The sequence below is a fragment of the Octodon degus genome, unplaced genomic scaffold, assembly GCF_000260255.1.
Source record: "Octodon degus isolate 3935 unplaced genomic scaffold, OctDeg1.0 scaffold00087, whole genome shotgun sequence".
NCBI lineage: Eukaryota > Metazoa > Chordata > Mammalia > Rodentia > Octodontidae > Octodon > Octodon degus.
In genome coordinates this window covers 1,426,319-1,438,272 of record NW_004524663.1, presented here as the reverse complement: position 1 = coordinate 1,438,272, position 11,954 = coordinate 1,426,319, and the positions used below count along the sequence as shown (strand labels likewise).

The following is an 11,954-nucleotide window of genomic DNA, read 5'->3' as shown; positions in this document are numbered from 1 at the left end:
AAAAGAAACCAAAGCACTGCCCTATTCATTTATGTAGGAAGCCATCTACTGTCTAGTTCTACCTTACTTACGCAGCCCAAAAGAGAACCAACCAAGATGACACGCCCATGTGTACCTGCGCCTCGGCTCCACTCCTCAGCTCTTCTAGAAAATCACATACATGCTTGTTCTCAACTGGGTAACACCAGCACTCATATTTAGATGTGAACAAAAGACTGAGGCGCTGTTTCCCTGCTGTGGCTTTCTGTGCGAGCAGGGCGGCAGGAGCCTGAACAACCTCTCTCTCCCACCACTGCTGTCATCGAGGAGTGGGGAGATGGCTGCAGCCTACAGGGACACCATCGGATTGCTCCGAGCGTTATGAGGAAATGGCGTGGTGTAACTGCTCAGAAAACTGCTCCTGCTCACAACTGTGACTAAGACATCCAAACAGACCTTTAAAATCCCAGAGTATCTAAGTTTCCTCATGCTGTCACGGATGGCATCTGTCACACACATCCACACCCAGTTGTGACAATAACAGGTATCCAACACTTGGTGGTCCTCTGGGCTGAAGCTTTACTAAATCTACACAAGGCTATTTCTTGGCTTTTGTTCTACCCCATCTGACCCTGGAATGCTTCTCTGTGCTTGGTATGCAGGACTGACAACACCCCAACCTTCCCTCCCTATTTGGCCAAGTTATAAATAAACCAGTTTTCCATTTTTGTGGGGTTTTCTTATTTTCTTATGTTCTTGGCTGCAGTGAAGCAAATGATCCCAGAGGTCCAGAGAACACAGGGCCTGGGCTGGCCTGACTAGGGCTGGCTCACAGCAGCACCTTGGCATGACCAGTCTTTTCTCTGTCTTCTTCACCATCTTCGTAACCCAACCAACAGCTTATATCAACACCCAATTTTCATCACTCTGCCCTTGTATTTTTCCTCATCCCCAACTTTTTAGCCTCTTATTCCCTGGAACAGCCCAAAGCTAAAAAAAAAATACCAGGAGGACCTAAATCTCTCAGGGGAGATGGGACCATTCTACCAGCTTAGCTCACTGATTTTCCCCAAAATCACTTCCTCTTGTTCCTGTGAAACCTTAACAATCCCCTAGTGTCATCACTTTACATAACTGAAAGTCAAAAATGTCTGCGATCACTGTTCATACCTTGAACTCTACAGAACAGAATACATGAGATTAGAAGTTGCTGTTTTATGCATTTTTCTGCTCTGTTGTAAAGACTCAGTGCAAATCCATTGTGTTTTTATCTTTGGAAATACGCTGTCCCTCCCTCTTTCACCTTAGTCACTGATAGTAAACACAAGAACATATTTACATGTGGTCCAAACTTCACCAGGGAAATGTCATTCCTGGGGGTTATCTGCCAGGTGTTCTTCATAAGGAAGCCAATCGCACTGCTGTATCTATCTGGAGTTGGCACATATTTTTTGAAAGTACTCCTGGTGAGATGAATAGGTCCATCATAAATCTGAAAGCCTCTAATTGGGAATGTCCTGTTAAAAATATAAGATTTTATTTAATGTACATGGGCCTAGCTCTGTAACAGCACTCATTTGTTTTATAAATATTGCTACATGTCTTATAAGCACTCAGCAAAATTCCAGGCTACTGTGATAACCAAGACAAGATCCCTGATGAAATAAAATACATACTAGAGCGGGAAAGGCACCCATACACTAAGCCAAAGGATAACTTCAGACCATTAGTGTTATGGAGGGATAAGGCACAGCAATACAGTAAGTAGGCTGAGAAGAAGACCCTATTAGAATAGATAGCTTCCTCACACTGACCTGTGAGCCAGATTTCACCAGGAAAATGCTATTCCAGTTAAGTTCCTATACTTGGCCCTGGGGATGTGGCTCAGCGGTAGGGTTCTTGCATGCACAAGCCCTGGTGGGTTCAACACCCAGCACCATGACAGAAAAAACCACAGCCCCACAGCGATGAGCACAGCTCACGCCGCCAGCCAACAGTGTTTGCCACATCACTCTGTCATGTCTCAGATGGCATTCAGGAGGTAATTTTTTTTTTTTTTCAGTATAAGACATCAAACCCAGGGCCTTCACAGTGAGCTACGTTCCCAGCCAGCCCTTTTTTATGTTTTATGTCAGAGTTTCATTACACTGCTAACTTGCCCACGATAAACTCGAAATGAGGGTCCTCCTGCCTTAGCCTCCCTCAGTGCTGGCATTAGGATCACAGGTGTGTAGGCCGTAAGGAGCCGAATTAGGATGTTTGTGGCACTGGCTCAAAGGTGAGGCCTTTAAGCAAGATTTTGTTTTTCTCTACCTGGTTTTTCCCTAAGTAAAATGAAGTCAACGCCAGCTGAGTCTCAGAGCTGAGGTATGGAGTAATCAGTTAAAAGTTCCTTAAAAGCTTTGAAAAATCTTTCCAGTGCTAAGTACTATTTTAATGACGGTGATCATGACATCCAAAAACATGCCAGAAGCCTGCCCCCACTTCCTCCAGCGTCTCAAGCACTGCTCATTACACAGCTGCAGTGAGCTTAGAGTCAGCGTTGGCATCCATCAACACTCATTTTCTAGGACTCTTTTCAGTAGGTAATTTCCTTTTTCCAGGGCCTATTTCTAAAAACCAACATCACAAGTTAGGGAACACTGACCTAATGTCAGTTTATGGTTTGGCACCTTATTTATGTCTCTGGAAAGGAAAACAAGCAGGAAAAAGTCACCAGCTTATGTAAGTCCTTATGTAAGAAACAAGACTGGCCCCTTCATTATACACATGAGAACAGAATCTGTGAGACAGTCAGCAATTGCACAAAATTTGATGAGCATGATATATACACAATAAAGGTAGTAGGGATAACTGGGAAGAGAGTCGCAGTAGAACCCAACAAATCAAAGTTTATTACAGAAACCCTCTTCACTGGGGCTAGGGCTCAATGTCCAACACTGAATCAATTCTCACCTGTTCCTAGGTAACGTGCGAGGCTTCTGGTCGATTCCGCCAACGCCCATATACTTGTTCTGCCCACCATGGAAGCCATAATTCCTGCTCTCCCCAACAAAGAGGGATTCAGACACTTCCTGGCTAGACCCTTCATCACTGGGGAAGCTTCCGTCGCTGTTAAAATCAAGACAAACGTCAGCCTCCTTTCCACAGTGAATTTAAGTTTATCCCCAAATGAAGGCAACCTGTAATTAAAAGCTAACAATTTCCCAAAAATTCCATAGCTTCTTCTAAAAACACATTGTCAAATTCTTAGAAACTTCTTATGAGATGGAGGCACTGGGGATCAAACCATCCTTGTGTTAGGCCCACACTCAGAAAACTGCTTTAATGAAAATAGATAACATAACAATCACTGTTGGTCAGATATTCTTGTTTTGAAAATCTGTAACGTGTATTGTAGGTTACCCTGTTTCTATCTCTGCTTTTGTTTTTCTTGCTCTTGTTTTTACTCTTCAAAATAAAATTATATTAAAAAAAAGAAATAAAAATTTTAAAAAAAGAAACTGCATTAAACTGTAAAATATCCCATAGGAAATATGGTTTACAAATTATATACAAATAAGTGAAATTTAACATAACAGCACTAACATTCTTAACCAAGAACACTGCAAAGGAGAATGAACAGAACTGACCAGAACACACAATTAAGTGACAAGCACATTCAGCATGGCCACTGGAAGGACTAAGATCCAAAGAAAAATATGCAACAACAAAAGTATAGTTCTTAAAGTTACTGATAAGTTAAAGCACAGTCCAAAAAAATACTGATTTTTTAATTTCCTTGCGCTTTCTCTTTCTCTTTCTTCCTCTACTTTGAAGACCTTTAGTCTAAATCTCAATTTTTTTTTTCTAAGCAAAAATTATAATTGCCTTTCCTTTCTGGAATTCCAGCTTCTATTCCATGTCGATTTGATTATTCAATGAAAATGTATTTCTGGCTTTCTAGTGGTATCAAAAAGAGGGTGTTACCTTTTTTAATGCTAATAAATTATGAAATATTCTTGCATTATTCCCCCTTGAAAGAAACCAAAGTTAATTTTATTTGATATCTTTAAAATAATGAAATATGTATTTTTTAAGCCTGGGAATAGTTCAGCGGCATAAGTACCTTCCTGGCAAGCACAAGGTCCTGAGTTCAATCCCCGGTATCAAAAAAAAAAAAAAAAATTTAGTCATTACATACCTGGCAAAGGTCAGTCCTATTCCATTATCTGCAAATCTGTAAGAGGATAAAAGATTATTTTAATTTACCACTTCACATAAAAGGTAATTCTCAATATTTAGTACATATTTTATAATGTACAAAGTCCCAATGTTTACCTCTCCAACTCATAAAGCTTAATTTCCAATTACTAATGTCCAAAGCTCAAACTGCAAGAAGGGCATCCTGTTCAAATCCTGGTCTTGCCAATTATTAGCTGTACGACCTTGGGTAAGTAAATCAAACTTTGTTTCCTCCACTTTTCTCATTTCTAAGTTGAAATAATAATATAACGTTCTTTATAAAAGTCTTAAGAACATTACACACATTAAATAATTTTAAGTATCTAGAACAACATATATAAGTATTAGTTAAAACTTTCCATAATTAGTTTTTAGAAAACAATTAGATGACACTGAAGTTACTTCTACATATTCAAAACAGTAACAATTTTTAGGATGATAAAAGTCAGATGGGCCGGTGAGATAGCTCAGTGGACTAAAGTGCCTGCTTAGGCAGAGCACAGTAACTGGGGTTCAATCCTGTTATCCCAGTGCTTGGGAGGATGAAACAGGAGAATCACAAGTCCGATCTACCTAGTAAGACTCTGTACACCCTGTAGACTCCGTCCTAAATTCATAAAAAATAAAAAGCTTAGGTAGGCGCAGGGACCTTGGTTCAATCCCTAGCACCACATGCCATGCCAGCTCTACCCCCAGGGCAGGCTGAGTCATCCACAAAAAAGAAAAAAAAAAAAGATCTGTTAAAAAAAAAAAAGGTCAAAGATGATGGCAAACTGCCAAGAAGCTGGCTGGGCATGGTAGCGCATGCCTGTAATCCCGGCACTCAGGAGGCTGAGGCAGGAGGATGGTCATGAGTTTGAGGCCAACCTCCACTAAAAGAGTTCAAGGCCAACTTGAATTACACAGCGAGACCCTGTCTCAAAGAAAGAAAGAAAACGTCAAGAAGCTAATGGTCAGTGCCAGAAAAAAAAAAAAAAAAAAAAAAATCTTTTTTCTAGATTATTAAATACCTATCTCAGCTCAACATGCACCCGTCCTCTCTTAAAAACACACAAATGGAAAAACAGGGAGATGCTTCCTGCCTTAGTTCATGGCAAGATATCAAAGTCAACGGATTTATTAACGTGGACTTACACTACTTTTGTTTTGAATGGCAAAGGAAGAAAATCAGAAAAACTTTAAGGAATATCCAAGAGGAAAAAAAAAATCCAGGTAGTTTCAAAATCATTATTCAGTGTTTTGACATAAATCACGCTTGTTATAAAAAGTTAAATTCCAGGTTTCTGTTCAATCTCATCCAAAGCTCTCATGTCACTAGACAAGTTTAGTTCCAAGAAAAGCACCAGAATGAGACGATTCCAAACATTTGCAGGCGCTTAACTCTAGCAAGCTTCCTCCCTCAGAGCCTGTCCTACCTGCTGCTACCAGCACTAATAATACGATTCCAGGAAACCCCACTGTACTTTACTACTGGTCTTACAAAAACCTTTAAGAATAAATACATCACTGTTATCAGACAATGATGTCTTAACAAATACCTACGCTGAGTTCTGAACAATAATGTCTCCCCCTCTGATCCACGCCCCGTGGTCATTATTTTTAAAAGCAATGAGCCTGTCGATTACAGCAGCAACACGGGGCTTTTCAGGGTCAGCATCCTGATGAGGCCGAAATCTAAGGTTTAAGGAAAAAAAAAAAGGAATAGAAATTAGTTACTTATAGTTATGTGCTTAGGATCAAAAAGGAGGATTTAAATTTGATCAAAATAAATGGAAAAGGACCCTTTTTTCTCTTTGGCACTGGGAATCGAACTCAGGATCTCATGTCTGCCAGGCAGACACTGTGCCACGGAGCTATATCCCCGACCCTGAAAAAGATCTTTACAATTTAATTATTATATGTCAAAGGAAAATTACATTTATTTACATGTCTATCCAGAGAACTTCTTTCATGGCTTCTTAGTTTTTTAAATCTAAAGTGACAGTCTGGGGAGATAGCTTGGCACTCTAAGCACCTGCCTGGCTCAGGCCAAGCTAGCCACCGAAACTGAGTATGGTGGCACACGCCTGTAATCCTAGTGCTGGGGAGGTTGAAACAGAAGGAGCACTATGAGTCTGAGCTGCTTGTATCAAATAAATAGAGAAATAAAAGATTATAAAATAAAATCTAAAGTGACATTATAAAATATTATAAACACTAAAATCATTTCCATTAAAACACAAACCCCTACACCAGGAAGCCTACATGTCTGCAAATCCTTAAATAACATGCTACTTATACAAACTTATTGTATAAGTTAGCCACGTATTTTAATATACATATAAGTGAATTGTAGCATTATTTGAATTGTGTGCTACTTAGTTTCAGCTATTGATAAAAAGTTCAATTGCTTGAATGTTTAAAATTCTATCTACTTTGTTGAACGGACTTTATGAGTAAACTGAATTTGGCCTTTTCATTCTCCTTGCTCTAAAACATATATAAGATACTTAAGGTAAAAGTCAAAAACCTGGTGGAGGAACTGTTCACTGTAACAATTCAAATGCTCTCACAAAGCTGTTACCTTACAAAGCTAGACAGCTTTTCAGAACTGAATTTAGCTTGTTTAACTCTTTCAGCCGGGCAGCCAGACGGCCCCTTGCGCAGCGCTACCTCGCTTGCTGGCACAGTGCGGGCCGTGTGTGCCCTGACGTGTGAGTGAGCTGGACGCTCCACTCTAAAGAAACTGGCCCCGAGTAGGGCCAGCCAGATAGCTCAGCAGACTAAAGCGGCTGTGCATGCCGGGCCAGCCCTGCCCCTGGGGCCTGCTGAGACAGCAACTGGGACTGGGCGTGGTGGCGCCTGGAATCCCAGTGCTTGGGAGGCTGAAAACAGGAGAATCACTAGGAGTCTGATCTATGTAGTAAGACCCTGCAGACCCTGTACTAAATACAAAAAAAAAAAAAAGATAGAAAAATAAAGAAATTAGCAGGGTGAGAAGCAAGGGAGAGAGCAAAGAGGCCAGTGAGTGCCCGGCAAGTATGTAATTCTTCATCTGAAATGCAAGGGGAGTTAACAAAGCACGGACACAGGGAGGCGCTGTCACATGCTTCTATCATTTTCTCAGCACATCACCAGGTACTCTTCGGAGAACAGACTGTAGGACCATCCTGGGGGCTCTCCGTGCTGGCGGTATAAACAGGGTTGTAGCAGCGGGGAGAGAGTCTTACATCCATCCTTATGTCATGTGACCCAGGGCACACCCTAGCTAGCTCTGACCAAAGAAGGGCAAAATCTAAGCTGATACCTACTTATGTTATCAAGCAGATAGAAGAGCTCTGGAAAGGAAGGTGTGCATGTTCTAAAAGGCAAAAAAGATAAGGAAAAGGAGGAAGAGAAAAAGGAAGAGGGAGAGGAAGAAAGGAGATGGGACAGGAAGAAATGAAGAAGGGAAGGGCAGAAGGGGCAGCAGGGGGAGGGAGGAAGAGAAGGAACCTTAAGGCAGTCTGACTGGTACAGCTGCTTGCCTCTCTGAAGTTCCTACCCATATAATTCAATCATTAGTTAATTGCCCAGCTGCCCCTTACCTTCACCTACTTCCACACTTGTATACAGAAAATAATTAACTGTGCCAGTTTCTCATCATCCTCTGTGTGACTTCAGCCCATTTCCTGACCCTCCTTTAGTCATCCTCTGCCCTAAATAAAACCAGTCAGTTCTGATAATCTTTCACTTTTTGAGACAAAATTTACCAATTTCAAGTGAAATTCTTTCTGGAGTTAAAATTTCCCAACTTAAGATCCTTTAGATTCCTGTAATTTCACATCCTGAAAACAGAAGGAAAACTTTGTCTGATTAACTGGTGAGTCAGCTTCCTCTCTGATGAACACACTGAGTGTTGTCTGGCTTCCATGAGCCTGGTGTTTAATTCACGGGCTGGGGTATTGCCTCTCTGCAGCTCAGGTCTACAGGTGAGTTTGCACTGTACCTCAGTTCATACAAAAACTCAGTGTACACAGCTGTCAAATGTCCTGTTGCTCTTTTCCTACAATCAGTCCTTTTCAAGAACAACTTCCAAATGGAGTACAATGCCTTAACAATATGTATGCATTTATAAGATGGTAATAGAGGGCCAGGGAGATAGCTCAGCAACATAAACACCTGCCTGGCAAGTGCAAGGTCCTGAGTTCAATCCCCAGTACAAAAAAAAAAAAGGTAAGAGAAATAATGGTTCCCCATTATTTCTGCCATTTCATAACAGCACATGTATACATCTGGTAAGGAACTTCTCATGCCATTATGAAGTGTTTCATTGTCAAGTCTAGTTAAAGTGTCACTGGATTCTTAAAACATACTTACTCACCTATTCATAGAAATGCACACAAGCACACATCATATAAATTATAATCATATAATTATTTAAGGCCAAAAAAAAAAAAGCCATATTTGTTCTGTCTGGGATTGTCCTGCCAAACTACACATTCTTAATTCTACAAACTATACAACTTTTTAAAAGTAAATAGTACAGAAGCAACTTTCTCACATAGATTTATTCTGTCAGCTACTAATTCTCTTCTTGGTTCCTTTTCTGTTCTTGTCTACTTTCACCTGTGTCTTACATTTATTTCTAGTTCTGTAACCCGTATGTTGATTAGCTACAAGGTACCCAGTACCTTGACTTTTACTGACATACTGCCCATAGTTTCTGGACTTTTTAAACACTACCTGATCATTGCTCTAAAATGTCTTATGTTCCACATGACCTTTGAGGAACCCCAATGAGTGACTCACCAACTTTTCCCCAGTTTTCTCCTGATCTCGCATCTCAGGAATGCACTGCAAGGATGCTGTCTCATACTCAAATCAGATTCATTAGTATGTTTTATCCCCTAATTAACAACTGGGCCTGGCATTCGCCTCTTACATAACTTTCAACACAGCCTATTATGTGTAGCACACATTCAGCGCCACAAACTGGTCTATCAACCTGAAGTATTTAAAAAAAAAAAAAAATGTACCCCACTTCTACTGAATATCACTTTAAGTTGCTTTTTTTTCCAGGTAATTTTATTTCCATCTGAGACATTTTGTTTACTCTGGCTCACATACAACATGTAAGAGAACTCGACTGAAGAACTGATCCATTTCCCACGTGTAAGCTGTGGTTATACAGGAGTCAACGAAGAGCCTGGCTGGAACCTGAAGCAGAGGCTACGAATGACTGAAGCAGAACCAGCTTGATCATCAAACTGAGGACCTTTTCTCTGAAACAGAGTCAACACAATGTTCCGTCTTTGACCCACTAAGCATAAATCTATATGCTTTGGCTTTCAAGGATTAGCCTACCTCAACTTAGTTTAACATGTTTTTTCAATGAGTCATACTCTCCTCCAAATCTGAAGTATTATTTTCAACATCTTTCTCTCTTTTTCTTTCTCTTTCTGTGACTCCCTCTAACAGCTTGGAGAAGGCAGAGAAGGCCAACTTCTTTGGCATTTGAATAAGAGGAACACCCACGATCAGGACCAGGAACAGCAGGGTATTTTTCTAAAACCCTTGTGCAAATGTTTAAAACACCACTCTAGATTTGTTACTAAGGCAAAGGACACAGTGTGCTTGACTGGAAAGTTCCACCATGGCAAGATAAGGCTTGAGACTTCACCGGGCCTACCTCGCACTGTTGTCCAAGCACAGGTATTCCCTCGGGTCAGCAGCACTGGAGTTGGTGGTTTTGACACCTTTGTCAATAAATAAGCCAGCCTGAAATACATACAAAAGGGTCAAGAGTAAATTTCAAATCACCACTTCTACTCCAAACTGTGAGAGGAAGGGCTTCATATAGTAAACCAAAGGTGCGGTGATGAGAAAAGGAGCTACTTTCCTGGATGTTTTTATTTTATTCATTCTGCCATTCAGCAAATAACTTAATGCCTGCTTGAAGCTTTATATTATATGTGGGTTAATAAGTAGAATACATTCAGGTTTTTACTGATACGAACACCCTCAGGAAGCCATCAGTTAAGTAACTGCAGTCCCATGTGATGAGCAAATACTAAAGAGACATCAGAGAACTTCCTCCTGGGTGAACGGGACTCACTCAGGAAAACCTCCGGCAGAAAATGGTCTCCATAAACAGGGCTGAAACCTCCAAAGGCTGGGAGGAATTAACCAAGCAAAAGAAAGGGTTGGGTGGGTCAAAAGCATCTGAAGACCCCAGAGGAACACACTCAATCTACAGTATGGGTCCCGCTTCATTCTCTTCATAACCACTGGGCCTGGCACTCTGCTCCTAAGTGACTTTCAACACAGCCTGTTACACGCAGCACCCACTCAGCCCCAGAAACTGGTTTATCAACCTGCAGTACCAAAAAAATACACCCAGTTTCTACTTAATAACACTTGAAGTTGCCATCTTTTCCAGATGATTTTATTTCTGAGACATCTTATTTATGTAAAGCACATAAAGAACTCTACTGCGATGCTGACAAAGTCTGGAGATACGAGTGTGGCCTAGCTGAGAAAGAATCCTGGGCGCACTGATGAAACGCACGAAGGCCAGAAAGGCGAAGGAGGCTAGAGGAGAAAGCACGAGATCACAAAGGGCTCTTACAGGGCCAGAGTTAAAAGAATGGGAATTGAATAAAGATGTCACAACCAGCTACATTTTCAGGAGGAAATAAAACGATAGCTAACAGATATATAATGAATTGAAAGAGGGCAGAAAAAGCAAGGAATGAAATAGGAGATAATTCTGGCCATTCAAAAGACAACTGAGATGACCTAGGGCTGTGGCCATAGCAACAGAGAAAGCTACACAGAGCAAGAACTTTTCATTGGGTAGAATTCTTACTATTTGTGATTAGGGATGAAGGATGGGGAGCAAAAGTGCACAGGCTTCTTCTCTAACGTGGGGAACGAGAGAACTAGTGGTTTCATTTGCTGAACAGACACGCAGGAATGAGCCAGGCCTAAAAGGAAGGTCTTTAGTTTTAGATGGAGATAGATAGATATATAAAATGCATCCCTTGAGACACTGAAATGGAACTCAGTAGGCAATCAAATAAATGTAACCAACAGGGACTAGAGGGAGATTCAGGAGCCATTAATAAATGAAGCTACGGAGAGCAAGCAAGAGTGAGAGAAAGACCAACAGAGAGACAAAGAGACAGACCGACAGACAGACAGGGAGTTTGTGAGTGACCTCAAGAGGGCAGGTTTCTTTCTCTGAGGTCTCCAAAGGTTGTTTCCTTTAACTATTGTTTTATCCTGTAGTTATTTCCAAATGTAACAAATTAAAAGCTAACTATCCAGTTACGTTACTTAGATTCTCACAATTAACAGGAGATTTCCTATCAGTGTGGTATTAAACACTAAGAAATTAATTAGGATGAGGTGCTCAAGTCATTTATAATTTTTAACTGAGGATTTTCTCTTTGAACTGCTACTTTTAATGATTATTAGTCTTAATCAACTATCTACTCCTAAAAATCACAGCAAAGCTCGTTCCTCTCTCAGGTCTTCATCAAATGATTCTACGCTCTACAAATTACAACATACTTAAGTTTTGAAAAGTTCTCTGAGAGGCATACAGGGACAGTGTTACCTACACTTACCCTCGAAGTACATTATCTAATGTGTACATCCACGGAATCACGGCATCAGAGATTGCAAAGAAAGGGTCGGGGTGGGTAGGGACGAGGAAGCAGAGGCAGCCACCACTTAGTCAGATAGCACATGCACTTGGATGGGGGCTAACATGTATGTACATCCTG

General features: G+C 40.8%; 1 protein-coding gene across 1 annotated transcript in view; it reads right to left on the bottom strand.

Annotated features, from left to right (window-relative positions):
• Positions 1-11,954, bottom strand: part of Tmem2 (transmembrane protein 2) — an 80,946-nt gene that overhangs the window by 24,796 nt on the left and 44,196 nt on the right. The window contains exons 12-16 of the mRNA XM_012515999.2: positions 9,854-9,942; positions 5,746-5,877; positions 4,163-4,198; positions 2,935-3,090; positions 1,319-1,496 (exon numbers count right to left, since the gene is read on the bottom strand). Of these exons, the coding sequence (XP_012371453.1) occupies positions 1,319-1,496; positions 2,935-3,090; positions 4,163-4,198; positions 5,746-5,877; positions 9,854-9,942 (591 nt within the window). The remainder of the gene's footprint in view (positions 1-1,318; positions 1,497-2,934; positions 3,091-4,162; positions 4,199-5,745; positions 5,878-9,853; positions 9,943-11,954) is intronic.